At 52.0% G+C, this 19,078-nt stretch overlaps 1 protein-coding gene across 1 annotated transcript in view; it reads left to right on the forward strand.

The window, feature by feature from the left end:
• GUCY2C (guanylate cyclase 2C) overlaps positions 1-19,078 on the forward strand; it is a 146,791-nt gene that overhangs the window by 20,365 nt on the left and 107,348 nt on the right. Inside the window, exon 5 of the mRNA XM_054989132.1 lies at positions 1,849-1,970. Within this exon, the coding sequence (XP_054845107.1) occupies positions 1,849-1,970 (122 nt within the window). The remainder of the gene's footprint in view (positions 1-1,848; positions 1,971-19,078) is intronic.

The raw sequence follows: 19,078 nt of genomic DNA on the forward strand, positions 1-19,078 counted from the left end.
CAGAGAACGCCGCAGACAGCGCCAGAGACTGGAGCTGCAGGAGAGACGGCGCAGTGCTCGTCTCCTGAGCCAACGCCAGCTGCTGGAGGGTGATGATGAGTAGCTTCAGGATGGAGCCCCAGCAGCTGGCTGAAAACCATGCCTGGCTATAAAAGCCAGTCAGGAGCAACAGCCAGACGTGGAAGCAACATCTCTACTGTCTGCAACCACTCCGTGCTCCGTGAACCTTGCCCGTGCCTACTGTTGGACCTGACACTACCGGTAACTGACCTTGGACTGTGCCTGACCTTGCTCTTGGACTCTGGACTCAACTCTGGCATTAGCTTGTGCTCTGACCACTGCTTTGACTTGGCTTTTGGCTCCTGAAACTCCCTCTGGACTTGGTATCAAGGTTTGGACCTGCACCACCCTGCTTGGGCTGGCCCAGCCCGTGACAGTGGTGTTAGAGAGGGCTGACCGCAGGTCTTTGGAAGCTGCCTCTAGTTTTGGGGTCCACCGGACTCAGTTGGGCATCCCCTTCCTTAAGCAGTCCGTCAGAGGTGCCGCTTGGGAGGCAAAGTGGGGGATGAACTGTCCATAATACCCCAGCAGTCCCAGGAAACGTCGAACCTGCTTCTTGGTCTTGGGCTGTGGGGTGTCAGCTATTGAGGCCACCTTGTCCAGTGGTGGTCTGACCCATCCTCCCCCGACCACGAAGCCCAGGTACTGGAGTTCCTGGAACCCCAGGTGGCTCTTCTTCGGGTTGGCCCGTAGCCCGGCCCATTGGAGGGCTTTTAAGACAGCTTCCAGGTGTTGGAGGTGGGTGGGCCAGTCCGGGCTGAAGATGATGATGTCATCTATGTATGCCATTGCGTACGCCCGGCACTCCCCCAGCACTTGATCCACCAGCCGCTGAAACATGGCGGCTGCCCCATGGAGACCAAACGGCATCTTCTTGAACTGGAAGAGGCCTCGTGGGGTGGCGAAGGCCATCTTCTTCCGATAAACACAATCTGATTTAAAGTTTATCATATAATTAATGGTATATGTAATCTTTTTTTAACATGGCAAATAGCAGCTCCTCAGGGCTGTTTTGTGTCAGGAAAATAATGTGTAGGGGAAGGCTTGAATTCCTTCTCCTTACATGCCATGGTCCCAACCCAATTCAGACACTTGCACACTTCAGAATTGAGTTCCAAGGATGGGATTCACAGTGCATATCTCATCAGAAGCCCATGCGGCAAATATAGGGAGGACATAAGGAGAATGTAATGTGTAGTTAAGCCCTTCATAGAAAAAGGAGAAAGGAGAGGAGAAGTATGAGAAGAGAATGATCATATAAATGGTCCCTGTCCACCATGCCTCCATGCTAAGGATCAGGACCAGACCACCATAATAATGAAATGTTTCCCAAACACTTAATCCAGAAACTGGATTATATTAATCAACCCTGTTTCTAACATGAAAGGGTGAGGAAGGGGTATTGCTGTAGTATTGCTTTAATTTTAAAATATAGTGTAAGGAGGAGGGAAAGTTTAGCTCCCTGTTTCTGTGTTCCTCTTCAAGGAAAAATAGATCTTCCACTTCCCATTTCATATGTGAATAGGCAGATACATAAATAAATACATGTATGTGTCCTCATCATGTCTGGTTTGACACTTAGTTTGTACATTTCAGTATGTTAATAGTATCACTGCCAATGTATAAGAGGTGTTCCCTTCTTTGGATGAACACAGATCCATGCTTCAGAGAGGTTGTGTGGCAAGTATTGAGCCAGCATTCCAGTATCCCGTGGCCCAACATTTAGTTCAACGGTGTACCACTGTCCACAAGATGATTTGCAACATGCACTTCCTTTCCTAATTTCAGGTATATGAATGCCCTAGAAGCTGGAGTTACATTCTTCTCTGATATGATAAAAGACAGGGAGATCATAAGGACCAAAGAACTGCTGCAGCAAACTCTGAAGAATCCATCTCGAAAAAGTAATGGTAAGGAAAGATGGGCAATTCTTTCATCTATGTGACTGTGTTACCAGAACTGCTCTTTATTATAAGGGGGAAATTAGCTTAGCAGTCTGTAACTTAAAATAAGCGCGGATCTTAACCTATGTCTACGGAGGTCCCGATTCCAGACACTCTAGTGAAAAAGAGGCAGACTACAAATAGGTTCCAAACACGTGTATTTGCTATCAATGTGGCGTAAGCCTAAACTTGCACAAGCATACAAGAAACACACAAGATCTAGGAAATACAGAGTATGAAATACAGAGACGTTCGCATTAGCTGGTTCCCAACGATGATAGGGGGAATACTCACTTATCCTGGAGCGAAGCAGAGACACAGCAGCGAGGGTGGCCCAATGCCAGCACTGGAACCACAGGCGGACAGCAAGGAAGTCTGAATAGGGAATGGCCGAGGCCACGGGCAGCAAGGGGGGGGGGTCTGGATAGGAATGGCCTAAGCACAGAGTGGTCTGGGAGACCAGCTTAAATACCCCAAAACGTACCCTGGGGCTGGTGCTGTACTTGGTGGTTCTCACAGATTAAAACAAAGGGTCTAATGGGTTACTGAATGGCTTGGATGGGCCACTTTGGTAATCAGATCGTGATAAGTGACACCTCAGGAAGAGGGGACAAAAGAGGGAGGGGGAAATCCAAGTGGGCTGAAAGGATGTTCCAGTGGACAGGGCTTGTCCTGATGTCATCAGCTCTGGAATGTGGAGGTTTCTTTGAGATGCATTCTCTAAGTGCTTGGGATGGTCAGCACTTAGTTCCTTCTCCGGGGCGGCTCCTAAGATATGCAGAGCGGGGCGAGGTACTCTCGCTGCGGACGTGGTGTGCCCGCTTCGCCGAAATGGCTTCTCAAAGCAGTCTTCTTCCCTGGGTCTTCTGGGTGCCTGAGAACATGGATGCCGGCTTGGGTATAGCTGGGGCTGGATAGCAGGCTGCCCGGTAGCGAGGGCAAGCTCGGCGACCGGCCCGCGGGAAGCTCCAGGCGGGAACTGACCAGGGAGCGCCTAGCCAGGCTCGCTGGAGGTTTCCCCGGCAGGCGCCCGGCTGCTAGCAGCGGCTTGGGCCCATATGAGGCAGGCTTCCATGGAGGCAGGGGGAACAACACTTTAAAACACAGTCCAAGGCAGGGAACAGGCACGGTCCGTGGCAGATGGCAATGCAGGCACGGGGCACACTTGTAACACAGTCCAAACGCACACTAGGAAGTCCAGATACAGGTCAGGGCAGGGCTGCCCAGAAAAAGAGTCCTTTGTGCAGTTAACCAAACATGGAGTCAGTAAACTACACAGGTTTATAACAGCAGCAAGGCAATTGACACGCAGGCAGGAAACTGACACGTGTATTAACACACACACACGTGCAAGGCAGTCTTTGGTGTAGCAGTGAAACAGTAATGCAGGAAACTTTAACACAGTTCATGGCAGGCCTTAAAGCAGGAGAGGGGGCCTACTTGGCAACAATTCCCCCCCTCGGGGACTCCGGGACGTCAGGCACGACGGTCCCCGAACTTGACTTCAAAGGCGAGGTGGTCGGCAATGTCCGGTGGTTGAGCTTCGAGCGAGGAAAGGAGTGGGAAGGGAAGGAGGGGGAGGCATCACTCGAAAATTTAGTTTGGAGAACCACCTAACCGAATAAGTGCAATTTAGATCAGCCAATGGGCTGCAGGTCTCTGGGTTCACACCAGGGGGTGTGCTAAGTGCAACCGTCAGAATAAATAGCAGTAATTTATAAGCAATAGCAATTCATAGTGATATAAGCAGCAATGAGCAATTCATGCATATAAATAGCAATAATACATGTTTGTGTACATTGATCAACTCATGGATGGGGGTAATTCATACGTAATTCATGGTGGATTAAAAGCACTAAAAGCCAGGAGCAATTCATATACATGGATTAATTCATAGGCATAAGATTAAAAGCAAAGGCAATTCATGGGTCAATTCATGAATGCAGGATTAAAAGCAATTCATACAAGATAAAAGTGAAATGTGCAAGCGAGGCATATACCAATTTCATTGAGAGTGGAACAATTCATAGGTGGTTGTTGGGGGTTTTCCGGGCTGTATTGCCGTGGTCTTGTCGTGGTCTTGTATTGCCAAGACCACGGCAATACAGCCCGGAAAACCCCCAACAACCATCGTTCTCCGGCCGTGAAAGCCTTCGACAATACAATTCATAGGTGATTAAAAACATAAATACGGGTATCTATATAGGATAAAAGCAATGATCTAGGCAGTTAAAACCAATTCATAGAGATAGTAGCAATAAAAGCAAGTGCGGAGAAACAATTCATGAGGGTAAGCGGTGGAAGGGCTCATAGGGGGTCAGAAAAATAGAATTCCCAATTAAAAGACCAACTCATACGGCCAGATTAAAACCAAATCCATAAAGTTTAAAATCAGTAATTAAATAACCTTTAAAAAGAGACCATTCCGGAGGGGTCTCAGTTAAAACCAAATTCATACGATGATAAATAGGCTAAAATCACTTCGGCGGAGGGAGTCAGGTTAAAAGGCAATTCATAAGGTTAAAATCAAATTCATAAGGATAAAGTTAATAGGGGGTGATAAAAGGGTCCCAGTTCATGGGAAGATCATGGGCGCACTTGCATTAAATAGAGGGAGGGACTAGTTCGGGGCTAAATTCATGGGAGTAAAATTCATAAAAGCAATGGAAAGAAACTCATAAGACCATAAAGCAACAAAGATCACAGATGGCTCAGTCCACAGTACAGCTGCTGGACTGGGTTGCATATTTACAGAAACAAGCAAACTTAGTCCATGTGTTCCAAAACACACTTCCACCCCCCCTTGCTGTCTGCGTTAATCCGCAGAGCAGGGCCGGCAGGCGGCGAGAAGGGCTTCAGGCACACAGTTCTAGTCCTCATGGAGGTAGTGCCGCTAGCGGTCGTTTGTAGACGGGCCGTGGGCTGGGAGGCAGGGAAATACGTCCTCCCCTAGTCCACAAGAGGGCCTCGGAGCGGTGTCCAGCAGCAAAGCGTCCATGGAGCTGGCTCAGGATCCGTACACATAAAGGCACAAGCATAGTTCATAATCACACAAGCAACAAAATAAACAAGGGTTAAAAACGGGGTGCCAAGAACAACCATTAAGGCAAGAGGAGGTCGGGATTGTAGTGATCCAAGCGGTAAGACAGCTGGAGTTGCTGGAGCTGTCGGCGGCTCCAACAGCCCAAATAAAGTAGTGAGGCACATAACAAAACTTGAAAGGCCAAAATAACGATGATTGGGTGCAAAGCCAAATTGTAAATTCCAGTGGCAGTGGGGCTCCAGCCAAAGAGGGTTTCCCACCACAAATGCTCTCCGGTGGTCTTAATCCGCTGGACAAGATCCAAAATCTCCTTGCCGTTGTGGGACACAACCAAAGCAGTAGTGTCCCCATCCCTCTGGATGCTCTGGAGGGTGCGGTGGAGCTGCGGGTGGGTCAGGAGCTCGTGGATCAGCTCCAGACCGATGCCAAGGGAGACTGGCTTCACATAACGATAGATGGAGGGTGCCACCAGGATCTCTTCTTGGGTCCAGACCGGTACCGTGTAGGTGAAGTCGCAGGCTGCCACCGAAGACAGGTTGCAGAAGCAGCGATTGACTCCCGGGATCACGGGCTTGAGCTGGAACGAGTTCAGGATCACAAAGTCGCAGGCCGTTCGCACGCAGGCACATCCTTTCCCAAGGTAGACCACAGCGGAGCTGTTCTCCCGGACGACCTCGAAGGAGCATTCGTTGAGGGCGTCGACTTGCGGGGCTACACAGGGGTGATGAGGTGCAAAGGCTTGGTCTTGGCAAATGAAGCCGGTCTGGTCTCGATGCTGGCACCCTTGGAGGCTGACGAGCTGCCATCCGGTCGGGGTGAAGTGGGCCCAATGGTCGGGGTGGCGGGCGTAGAGGACTTCGGTGTCGCTGACTTGGAGTCCCAGAGGCACGACTGGATACACATGGAATGACTCGTGCGCACTGGCCGTTAATAAAAATAATTTAAGCTCCTGGGTGGTCGGTGAGAATGAGGAATTTACGAGAGACCACCAGGATTCAAGCTCCAGTTCTATGGGTGACAATTTGGGCATAATCAATCTTTTAATTTCCAGGGGCAAGTGCCCGTCCGTGGCTTGCCGAATTAGCCCCATGGCCACAGCCTGGTTTAATTGTTGGGCTTGCATACATGCCATGGCTATTGACACGTTGCGTTCAAAGGACTGTGTTCCCTTTGAGCAGCAGAGAAAAATCTCTTTCAATTTGACTCTCCCAGTTAACTAAAATGGAGCTGATCTCGTGTTGCCCATTCGAAATGGAATTTAGGGACTGCACCACCGGTTTACCTAAGTCGGAGATGCTAGTCGTGACATGGGCAAACTTATTAGCGAGAGTCTCAATATTGACCGAATCCATGATTGCTAAGCCTCCAGCTGCAGGAGCAGTCCAGTCGGCAATGCTTCGTCTGGCATGCGAGAGAGAGGGGGAGGGATCGATCCACAGTTGTAGCCATGCATTCCAACCCTTGCTACCGGCCTCCAGATAGGGAGCGCACTGCAGCAGCCTCTGGGTTATATTTAGCTCAGCTAAGTCTATGCGGATCTCTTTTAAAGACATTTGCGGGCGGACTAGAACTCTCTCTCGAATGTCAGTTTTCAAAACATGGGAGCCCACTATATGCGTGCCACCTTGGCTTAATTGTTCATTGCTAGCAATCAAAGGGTCAATTTGGATGGTGTGGGTCTCCTGAGTCCGGATCAGCAGGGAATAATTGCCTGGTTCGTGAGTCAAATTTACAAAGAGCAGCCCAAGCCGGTGAAATTTCTCTACTAGGGGCTTGGTTTGGCATTCGGGCGTCTGTTGAACCAGTATCCAATCGGGTGGGCCGTGTTTGGCTAGGTCTTCTTCTTTTACAATCCAGGTTAGGTTCTCCCAGCGCTCTATAGCAAAGGAGAGAACTGCACCTGAAGGGGGCGTGATGGTGACTGATGCAGATTCAGTGGTGGTGGTGCCTAGTAGGATGGTCATTCTAAAGGGGTCTCCTGCCTTCCATACTGCGGCCGACACTAAAATAACTTCACAGTATGGTCCGAAAGCCTCAGTGACAAATGGCGAGGTTTCGAAGTTGGCAGGGGTGGTATATTTGTCTACCACCGGGACTGCGGTGGGGGCTGGCCTGATACGGGGAAGGAACATACAAGGAATCGGAGCAAGTGGTGACACTGTGTCAGTAGGCGAGTAGCACACTAGTTCTTGGGACATGGTTTTCACTCCTATGCATAAAATAACAAGCTCTGGGGGTCGGATCCACTGCTCTTCACAACTGCGGAAGTTTGTGCGATCTGTGGGGGTGGTCATATTAATCTGCTGCACAACTTTGCAGACCATCATTTCGTTTCCTGCTAGTGTATTGATACATCTCCAGTGGGGGTAGGGCATTAATTTGGACGGGCGTCCCTCTATTAGGGTGCCTGCCAGCACGAGCAAACACAGAGTAGCCAGGTGCCTCATCTCCTGGCCTTCCTTTCCTTTTGTGGCGAAAATATCCTGGGGAGACCTGCGGATATAAGTACAGGTTCCCTGAGTTTGTTGCAGCAAAATAAATGAAGTGAAGCGGGGAAAAAAGGGGAGGGTGTTTTTCTGCCAGCACTGTATGTTAAGCGGGGTTCGAACGAGAAGTCCCAGGGGCACTAAGCGAGCCTTCCAGCTTGTTGCTCTGGGGGACTCCTATGCGGGGGCTTCTTCCTAAGGCATGTATATTTCAGAGGGTAACGTCTTTACGTCGAGCGGGGGTCGGCTGTGCGTTAGGCGGGATTATGCAAACTCGCCCCAGGGGTCCCTGGGTGCCTAGACTATGTGGCCTTCAGGTGCCCCTTGCTCGGTGGCGGGCTGCTTTTATTTTGCGGGCTGAGAGCTATCGGTCCGGCTCGGCCTGGCCTTGCTGCTTTAAAAGGGAAAAAACTAGAGAGCGGTATCCAGCAACTGTAAGGGTTGCTGCTAAAGGAGACCTTCGTTCTATTTTTCTAAAATAATTTTTAAGTAGATGAGGTTAGGGTTGAAGGTATGTTTTATGATGGTTTGCTTTTGCTTTGCCTTTTTCCCTCTGCTTTTTTGCAGGACCTCATGTATGTATTTCAGCGGACCATTTTTTTTTCCTAGGATCAATTTTTGGAGGGACTCCCTCGGGAGGCCCCAATTTCATGTTAAAAGAAAGAAACACACAAAGCAAAAGCACACGGGCGTGGGTTACTTTCAGGTTGCCCTCACTTGGAAGGCCTGGCGCGGCTTCATTAAAACTTCAATATATCTCCCCCCCTTCTTTTCCCTTATACGGTACGGGCAAGGGAAAAGATTACGTGAGGCGGGCGGCTGCTGGTGGAAAGGGCCGAAGTGGAGCCGAAGGTGCTCGGCGGCGTTTATCAAAAAGCGGCGGAGGCGGCCGAGATCTGCCGGCGCCACTGGGTCTGGGTTGTTCGGGGGTCATCTTGGCGCGGGGGATCCTGGCTATGTAAATGAGGCACGCTGCCCCTTGTGCGTAGCGAACGCACCTCAATAACATATTCCAGAAGGTACATATTTACAAAATACTGGCGGGTCTTTTACCTTTGCACTAAAGCGTACTAAGTGGTGGTGCCGTATAGCAACTCACCATGACGACTATGAGCATTAGTAAAAGAGGGGGTTGACGGGCTGGACGGGGGTTTCCTTCAGGGGAGGCATGGCCCTCAAAGCCAAAGCCGACCATCATGCGAAAGCGTGGGTCTGGCAGGTGAGACCCCGAATCTACGTAGATGTGGGATCTTCACCAGCACGGCGGGTGATATATTTTCGAATACAGGGATCACCTTTTTTGGTGGTTCCACTATGTTCGAAAGAATGTATTCACCTTTGGGCTAACGCCTCTCCAAACACTTTCACACACAGCAAATCTCTTTTGCCTGTGCAATTTTTTTCCGAACATGCGGCTTAAAATCCTATTAAGAATCACTCTCGGTGGTGGTCCTATTTGGCTTTGGTTGCCGTGTTTCCCCCTAGGGTCCCAACTGTGGGGCCCGCCTAATGAAGTTAAAGAATAGAACTGGAAAAACTTTTGACATTCACACCTACATCTACATATTCTGCTGTTTCTTTTATACTAAGGCTACAAAGGTCTGGTCTAAGGGGACACAGGGTATCTCTGGCCCAGGGTGAAGGGATATCTGGCGAATCACTGGGCAGAGGGGGGCTGGGCTGGCGGCTGTTCCCCCAGGATCATACACAGGCGTGGCGGTTTGGAGCGGCTTCCCTTTCCATTCCTTTAATTGAGAGGCATGGAAGTATTTTAACCAAGTGCCTCCTGTCTTCCTCTGGATAGCTACCTGATAGACGGCTGGAGAGACTCTTTTCGTGATTGGGACGGGGCCTTGCCATTTTGCCGCTAGTGAGTGTGCCTTCTGTGAGAACTTTCTATATAAAACGAGCTGTCCTTCCTCCCACTGCCTGGGGTTCCTGACCCATCCTAGTTTGCGGTCCATATCCTTCTGAGCTGTGCCTAACTTCTGGGCCACTTGCATGTGGACGGCGTGTATGGATGAGATGAGGTCCTGAACCCAGGCGTCATTAATTATTACGGGTTGCATATCAGAAGGGAGCTGCGTGTCTAGCCAGAAGGCTTCTGGGAGCTGCATTTTCCGTCCTGTCATGACCATATGGGGCGTGAGTCCGTGAACTGCGGTGGTGCCTCTGATGGCCATTAGAGATATGGGGAGTTTTTCATCCCAGTCTCTCCCGGAGGAGTGAACCATCTTGCGGAGAGCCTCCTTGAGGGTCCGGTTGGTTCTTTCTATGGCGCCGGAAGCCTGGGGATGGCCGGCTATGTGAAAGCGTTGTTGGATGCCTAATGCCTTGCAAAGTTCCTGGGTTACCTCTCCAATAAAGTGTGAGCCCAAATCGGAATCCATGACTCGCACAGTGCCCCATCTCGAAAACACATTATTGAACAGTAGTTTGGCCGTGGTGGCTGCAGTGTTATGCTTACACGGGAATGCCTCGACCCATTTACTAAAGGGATCTGACAGTGAGACAGTAGCGATTGCCGCGGGGAGTGGGAGGAAGGGGACCGATAAAGTCAATCTGTATACGAGCCCAGGGTCCATCAATTCTCTGATGCTGGAGGGGAGCTCTAGGTCCAGTTGGGTCTGCATTGACCATAGCACAAGACAGACAGTTGTCCACCCATTGTGCTACTTCGGTACGCATGCTAGGCCACCAACCAACCTCTTTGACCCTCTCCAGAGTCAGATCCTTGCCTCGGTGTCCCTGTTCGTGGACAAACTGAATCAGGTTGGCCCTGACTTCCAGTGGCACTACCCAGTGGCGTTCACCGGCTGCATCTACTGCCCAAACTATGCCTTCCTCTTCTCGGATCATTAGTCTTCCTGTCTGATCTCTTCCTGCGACTAGGAGGTCAGCTACTTCTGGGTCAGATATCTGCAGTTGTGCTAGGTCTAGTGTTCCTGCGGTTCCCTGAGCCTGGCTGCGGGCTTGTGCCCGGGTTGTGACAGGGTGGAGGGGACAATTGGTGGCTGGTTCCGGTAAGGGAGCATTCTCCGTGGCGGCCGTCTTGGCTGCGAGGTCTGCCTGGTCATTCCAATAAGCGGTCTCTGAGTTTGTCTTTTGGTGTCCTTTAACATGGGTAACCTGCGTTGGGCCTGTGCGGGACTGAAGGAGCGCGGCTACTTGCTGCCATAGCTGTAGGTGGGCTACGGGTTTCCCATCACTAGCTCTCCACCCTTGATTCTGCCACACCGGGAGCCAGACCGTGGCGGCTTTGGCCGTCCAATCCGAGTCTGTGTAAATGGCAAGTGGGCTTTCTGGGGGCTCAAACTCAAGCACTGCCAGAAGCGCTTGCACCTCAGCCGCTTGGCTGGAATGGGGGCGGGCTGGACCCTTTAGAGTGCATGTGTCGCTCACTCGCACGGCGCCGTAGCCTGTCCGAGGGGAGCCTCCAACGTGAAAGGAGGAGCCGTCGCAGAACCAGCACGTGAAGCTGTTCAGTCGGGCTTCCTCTAGCGGGACTCCCCAAGTGACTGGCCAAACAACCTGCGGTGGCGGGTCCAGGGGGCACTCGTGCTCGGTCCCGGTTACTAACAGGCCATAGGGGGCTGGTGGTTCAGTGGCTTCCTTTTTAAACTCTACTCCGCAGTTAACCAGGGCCAGGGTCCACTGTGCTATGCGAGCGTTTGACACTTGTCCATCTTGTATTTTGCCAGACAGAATATATTTGAGGGGCGTGTGAGTGGTTTGAACTATTGTGCGTGAGCCTCCTATGATAAATTCCCAGTGGGTCAGACTCCAAACTAGAGCAAGGCAAGTCTTTTCGCATGGGCTGAACTTGGTCTCTACTGAAGTTAGGTTGCGAGAGGCATAGGCTACTACTCTAGCGGCTCCCGCTTGCTGCTGGGTGAGCGTAGCTCTGATGCTCTTGTCTGACACGACTAACTGAATAAAGAATGGCTGGGTAACATCTGGATGGGCTAGGGCCGGGGCTGCGGCTAGGCTGCGCTTCAGTTCGGCTAAGGCTGTCTGTTGATCCGGTCCCCACTCCCAGGTAGTGTTCTTCTTAAGGAGAGCATAAAGGGGGCGAGCCTTGTCTGCAAAGGACTCGATGAAGTCTCGGGAAAAGTTAAAGGTTCCTAGAAGGGCTCTAAGGGAGGGGACGTCGGTGGGTGCAGGCAGCTTGGAAATGACCTCCATTCGCTGGGCGTCCGGGGTGCGACCCTCGGGTCCCAGGGTCAGACCCAGGTACTTGACGCTGGTCTGAACCAATTGGGCCTTTTCCCTGCTTGCCTTGAACCCAGTCTCGCGGAGGAGTTCTAGGACTTCCCTCGTGACTTGGCGAGCTAATTCTTCTGTGGGGGCGTGGACTAAAATGTCATCCACGTAGCTCAGAACATGGGGCCTCGAGGAGGGTTGGAGGCGTTCCCACATCTGAACTACATGGGCATGACAAATACTGGGGCTGGAGTGGAAACCCTGGGGTGTCCGCTTGAATGCGTATTGCTGGCCGCGGAAAGTGAACGCGAATTTGTACCAGCAAGACTCATGCAACCGGATGGAGTGGAAGGCGTTGGCCAGGTCTATGACCGAGTAGAACCGGGACCCAGCGGCAATGGCCGTCAGGATCTCGTTGTACTTGGCCACAACCGGGGCAACTGGAGGGGTGGTGGCATTCAGGGCACGGAAGTCGACCGTCATTCTCCAGGTCACTCCATCTGCTTTCAGAACTGGCCACAATGGGGCATTGCAGATGGACTGCATCGGGAGTATGACGTCCCACTCAAGGAGTCCTTCTATGGTCTTGGCTATCCCTGCCTCGGCTTCGGCTGGGTACTTGTACTGTCTTTGGGGAGGGGGGTCTTTTCCTTCAATCAGGACGCAGGCGCCCTTCACTATCCCACACTCGGCTTTGTCTGTCACCCAAACTTCGGGAAAGTTCTGAACCCAGGGGTCTCCTGTGATGGGGGCGAGAGGCAAAGGGGCCTTAAGGGCTGCACATCGATGGACTGCATTGACGAAGTCTGGGCCTCCTGGGATGCGCCACAGGAGCCCATTTGCTAGGTCAATGGTCAGTCCCTCGGCTCGGAAGAACGGCATACCCAAAAGTCCATCATCTTCTCCCCGGTTTGCGCATGCTGAAATCCAGGTGGCCAGGCTCCCAACGGAGAGGGGGATATCCTGCCAAACCGGGGATTCCTGCATGCCGCCTCCAAAACCGGCGAGCTGCATGGTAGTAGAGGTCTGAGTTCCCTTCGTAACTAAGGTGGGCCGGAGTATATTAAGCGAAGCTCCGGTATCTATGAGGAGGGTGGCAGGCTTCTTCTTTTCCCCGGGAGTCCCGATCCCTGCCTTTACTGTCGGTCTCCCCCATGTGTCCGGCTTTAGTTTGGCAACTATGCCCATGGAAGGAGACTGGGACTCGGGGCGACCCTATTCTGATCCTGCACCCTGGTCGGTGGAAGCGGCGCTTCCTCTAAAGGGGTTGTTGGGGCTCGGGCGTTCCCGGACCACAGCTATCGGGGGACTCGAGAAGGGAGGGTCTGGCAGTAAAGGGGGCGCCGACGGGGGTACTGGGGGCTGCTGCTGGTCTTCCCACTCCATGATCGCCTTCATTAGAACGGACATGGGCTTCCCATCGAATAGCTCCATGTTCGCTCCAATGTTTTTGAGGCGCATCCACAGTTCCCAACGGAGGGGGTCCCTGGACTGGGGCGTGCTGCCGCGGTCCCGGTAGCCCTCGTGGTCGCCCTGCGATGCTCCCCAAGCATTAGACTGATCTGGAGGTGGGTAGACCTGATGGTTGTACGGGTGCGATGCTCGAGAGTGAGAAGGGGCTAGGGGCGCATCCTGTGATCGGGGCTCGTGGGGTCCCTGCTGGGAGGAGGAACCATAACTCGGGGTGGGTGCAAAGGAAACTCCCGGGCGGTAGTCCCTTGGCCCTCTTTCCCGGTTAAAACTGCTGCTCCTTCCCCTCAGGATTCCTCCCCTTGTCTCCGAGTACGAGTTGCGTCCCTGCGGTCGGTACTGAGAGTGGGGGCCATGATTGGCGTAAGTGACTGCACTTATCGACTCGCTCTCCTTCCTACGAGAGGCCGGGGACTTCACATGACGGATTGCTCCGGTCTCTCGCAACAGGCCAGCAATGCTCCTGATGCGGGATTCCAGCTCTCCCCATGTAATGCTCCCGGGTTCGACTCCCGCCAGGGCCAGGCGAGTGGTGCTGTTGAGCCCATCTATGACTGCTCTCCTAAACTCTAAGTCATCGAAGTCAGGCATGTCGCTCAAGTCTAAGTCTACCTCGTCTGCTAGTTCGGCTAGGAGCTGCTTTCTGGCTAAATATGCCTCTGGGTCCTCTCCGGGTTTTTGAGATTCTGCTATGTATAAGGCCTTCAAGCTCTTGGTAGGCCAGAGGAAGGCGCACAACTCCTTCATGGCACCATACTGACTGCGAGTGGCTAGTCTCCGGTTAGAAATATATGCGTTAAGAGAGGTAACTATTTCGGGGCTGGCACAATGGCGAGCCAGCTGAGCTACATCGGAGCCACTGGCAGAGGGCTGGGACATGGTCACGTGTGCGAACCATTGTATAGCTGATTCCCGGTTCAGGGGTCCCATGCGGTCCGCTATGGCTTGGAGCTCATTGGGCCTCCAATTGCAGGTCTCTTTAACTATCCGGTCTGTCTTCCTGCCATCCTCGTCTGTGGAGACAATTTCTTTGGTAGCTATTGGATGGAGGGGCTGTGGAGCTTCCTCGGGCTGGGATGAAGGGGGTGACCAACTGTTGGTACTACCTTCAGGGAGGGCCAAGAGGGCTGCGGGGTGCACGGCGGAGATTACGGCCTGCTGCATTCCCAGGTGCTGTTTTAGGGCCTCTAGCTCCTTCTTACAAGCGGAGTGATCAGCGGAGGTTACCTTGGAGTGGTTATGCTCTGCCATGAACTGGGCGGCATGGGTCATCTTAGCGATTCTTTCCTGTCCCTCAATTACTGCATGCTCAGCCATGTCGGCACGAGCAGTGGCCGCTTCAGCCTTGTGCTGAGCGTCCTGGAGGGCAGTAGTTAGTCCTTGCTTTTCTAATATGAAATTGACGCGTTCAGCGCGCCACTCAACTGCCTTTTCCTCATGGTCTCTTTCCTGTTCGGCTAGTTTGGCCCTGAGACTCTGGATTTCTAGATGCAGGGTGTCCTGTTCTCGCTTTGCTTTTTCGTCTAGCTCCTTCCTCTCTTTGTCCTGGGCTATTCTAAGCCTCTCTATTTCCTGCTCACTATCTTCCTGCGCTACCTGCAATTTATTAATTAGGGACACGCTGTCCTGTAGGGCAGTGAAAAGTGCCCAAGCTCCGTATCTGTCTTTCTTACTCGACTTAGGTTTCTCCTTCTCGCAAAAATCCTGGAATGCGCTTCTAACTATCTGGAGCGGGTCAGGTCCCTTGAAGGAACCAGCTTCCCAAGGGCAATCTCCCTTCTTCACTAGCCACTTCTCCAGGCGGGGCACGGTGGGGTTTGCTCGGTACATTTTACTTTCGTTTAAGGCTGATCTCGGGGGAGGTTAAAGAGTGGATCAGCGGCACCAGGGGTGGGGCGGTTTGAGCTCCCTATAAGTTTTCCCGTCTAGGGGCCATTCGGAGAGGTATTTTCCTTCGGGTCCTCGGGGATTCTTACACTGGATTCTTAGGGGTTTTTAACAACTTTTCCTCTCTATGTTCCTTTGGGAGGTTTATCCTTCCCTCCGGTTCTCAAGGATTTTTAAACTGGGTTCTACACAGGTTCTTACCAGGGGGTTTTAAGGTCCTACTTTTAGGGTTAAAGGGTATTTTAAGGGTCCTACACTCGGTTCTTCTCCACCGGGGGAGAAGGAAAATTCCTATTCCCGTTTCAAGCTTGCCTACAAGCCACAGGACCAGGAAAGCTTACTGGCTCAGAAGGTGCTCCCAAGCTCTCTAAGCCCAAGAACAAAAACGCTCAGTGCTCCCAAGCCTCTGCTCAGAAGCCAAAACTCAGGGGTCTCCCAAGCCTATACTCGGAAAACCAAAGCTCAGGGGTCTCCCAAGCCTATGTGCTCAGAAAACCAGAAAGTGTCCCCAAGCCTCTGCTCAGAAACTGCAACTAAGGGGTCTCCTAAGCCTCTGCTCAGGCAACCAGAAATGCTCCCAAGCCTCTGCTCAGAAGCTACAAATGCTCTCAAGCTCTCTGCCCAAGAACTAAACTCAAAAAGTCCCCAGGCCTCGTGCTCAGAGACAAACAGTTAAACTGTCTCCAAGCCAAGACCAAAAGACTAAAGCGCTCAAGGACTGCCTCTGCAAGTCCCCAAGCAAAAGTGCCCAGGAGTAAAACTTACTGTACTCCCAAGCGAGGTGCGCTCAAGAGTTCTACCAACTCCCAAGCGAGGTGCGCCCAAGAGTCCTACTAACTCTCAAGCGGAAAGGCGCCCAAGAGTCTTCCTTAAAACTCTCAAGCGAAAAGGCGCCCAAGAGTCTAACTTAAAACTCTTAAGCACGGTGCGGCCGGCTGCCGTGGGGCTTCAGAAACCTGGCTTTAGATTCCCAAAGCTAAACTGACCAAACGGACTATCGATCCCTTCACATTTCCTCCGGAGCGGGGATTGAAGACTAAGTGCTGGCAGGAACGGGGTTTTGGACGGACTTAGGAGAGACGGGGGAGGGCGAAAAATAATTTTATATGTGCTGCTTCAGGATGTATATATGCGTATATATCTAGAGCCTACTTCTGGGATCCCACCCACATAGATGCGTTTAGGCGGCCCGGAAGGTGGCCAGGAACTTCACCAGTTCAGAGGTCCTCACCCACAGTACACCGGTTATAACGGCTGGAGGGCCTCGCGGTGCACCACAAAAGGCAAGTAGTCCAAAGCTGGCTGAAGGAGGAAATGGGGGAAAAGCCAACCCACAAGATAGAAATGCTCGCTAGAGCCACACACATTCACACTTTTAATTCCCTGAGCTAAATTGCACTCTTTACACTGAGGTCTGGAAAATTTTCCTCTAAGTCAGTTCGCTGAAGACACGCGTGTCGACTCACGTGTATTCACACGAACTGGGTTATGCCCGCATTCTCCACCAGTAAACTGTTACCAGAACTGCTCTTTATTATAAGGGGGAAATTAGCTTAGCAGTCTGTAACTTAAAATAAGCGCGGATCTTAACCTATGTCTACGGAGGTCCCGATTCCAGACACTCTAGTGAAAAAGAGGCAGACTACAAATAGGTTCCAAACACGTGTATTTGCTATCAATGTGGCGTAAGCCTAAACTTGCACAAGCATACAAGAAACACACAAGATCTAGGAAATACAGAGTATGAAATACAGAGACGTTCGCATTAGCTGGTTCCCAACGATGATAGGGGGAATACTCACTTATCCTGGAGCGAAGCAGAGACACAGCAGCGAGGGTGGCCCAATGCCAGCACTGGAACCACAGGCGGACAGCAAGGAAGTCTGGATAGGGAATGGCCGAGGCCACGGGCAGCAAGGGGGGGGTCTGGATAGGAATGGCCTAAGCACAGAGTGGTCTGGGAGACCAGCTTAAATACCCCAAAACATACCCTGGGGCTGGTGCTGTACTTGGTGGTTCTCACAGATTAAAACAAAGGGTCTAATGGGTTACTGAATGGCTTGGATGGGCCACTTTGGTAATCAGATCGTGATAAGTGACACCTCAGGAAGAGGGGACAAAAGAGGGAGGGGGAAATCCAAGTGGGCTGAAAGGATGTTCCAGTGGACAGGGCTTGTCCTGATGTCATCAGCTCTGGAATGTGGAGGTTTCTTTGAGATGCATTCTCTAAGTGCTTGGGATGGTCAGCACTTAGTTCCTTCTCCGGGGCGGCTCCTAAGATATGCAGAGCGGGGCGAGGTACTCTCACTGCGGACGTGGTGTGCCCGCTTCGCCGAAATGGCTTCTCAAAGCAGTCTTCTTCCCTGGGTCTTCTGGGTGCCTGAGAACATGGATGCCGGCTGGGCATAGCTGGGGCTGGTTTGCAGGTTGCCCGGTAGCAAGGGCAAGCTCGGCGACCGGCCCGCGGGAAGCTCCAGGTGGGAACTGACCAGGGAGCGCCTAGCCAGGCTCGCTGGAGGTTTCCCCGGCAGGCACCCGGCTGCTAGCAGCGGCTTGGGCCCATATAAGGCAGGCTTCCATGGAGGCAGGGGGAACAACACTTTAAAACACAGTCCAAGGCAGGGAACAGGCACGGTCCATGGCAGATGGCAATGCAGGCACGGGGCACACTTGTATCACAGTCCAAACGCACACTAGGAAGTCCAGATACAGGTCAGGGCAGGGCTGCCCAGAAAAAGAGTCCTTTGTGCAGTTAACCAAACATGGAGTCAGTAAACTACACAGGTTTATAACAGCAGCAAGGCAATTGACACGCAGGCAGGAAACTGACACGTGTATTAACACACACACACGTGCAAGGCAGTCTTTGGTGTAGCAGTGAAACAGTAATGCAGGAAACTTTAACACAGTTCATGGCAGGCCTTAAAGCAGGAGAGGGGGCCTACTTGGCAACAACTGCATTTCCTATGTATTATACTCTTCCTGGATCTCAGGAGGTGAATTTTACTCTTAGGACAGGAAAAGGGTAGACAGGGAGAAATATACTGATTGTTATCTATATTTAAAGGTGACAGGTAATATCAAAACTCTTGCTTGTCCCTTGATAAACTGGGCATTAACACTCTGGGCAACGTCTAGAAGACATTAAGAACTCTCTTCTTGATTGTATGGATTATTTTCATGGTATCCTGGCTATTTTTTTAACCAAACTGCCAGGGTGGATTGGTGGGCCAATGTCCTGGGGGGGGGGCTGCCTCACAGCCCTCACCCTACCAAGGCCACCCTGGCTCCAAGAGAAGGGTGGCCCTCATAGCCACTGATGCAACAAGCCAGAAGCCTTTGCAGCTGCCACAGGCGAGTCGCCTGCCCCAGGTCTTTGTGAGGTGAGATGCAGCAGTGACAAGCAAGCCATCTGCCGCAACCTCATGCACGACAGGTGAGTCACTAGTGCAAGTGAGCTGGCTGCGCCCCAGCACTGTGCTGGGTGGGTCACTTGCAGAGGGATCAGCTTGCCTGCCGCACATGGGGCCCATGCAGCTGGATCACTCATGGCAGCGGCTCCACCATCCTGCAGTGAACCAGGGCAGTTGGCTTGCTCACTGCAGCAGTAATACAGCTGTCTTTTGCTCCTTTCCCCCCCTCTACTGGGGGGCATGGCTGGGGCAGGCCAGGAATGAAGCCCTTTCCTGGGCTATTTTTGCTTCCCAGTCCACTCCTGCTAAAAGTCCCCTGTCCAAGCACCGAGTCATTACTGACCCATGGGGAGACATCACAGCATGATGTTTTCTTGGCAGACTTTTTACGGGGTGGTTTGCCATTGCCTTCCCCAGTCATCTACATTTTACCCCCAGGAAACTGGGTACTCATTTTACTGACCTCAGAAGGATGGAAGGCTGAGTCAACCTTAAGCCGGCTACCTGAACCCAGCTTCTGCCAAGATCGAACTCAGGTCATAAGCAGAGCTTGTGCTGCAGTGCTGCTGCTTA

Source organism: Eublepharis macularius, chromosome 9 (genome assembly GCF_028583425.1).
Source record: "Eublepharis macularius isolate TG4126 chromosome 9, MPM_Emac_v1.0, whole genome shotgun sequence".
Taxonomy (NCBI): domain Eukaryota; kingdom Metazoa; phylum Chordata; class Lepidosauria; order Squamata; family Eublepharidae; genus Eublepharis; species Eublepharis macularius.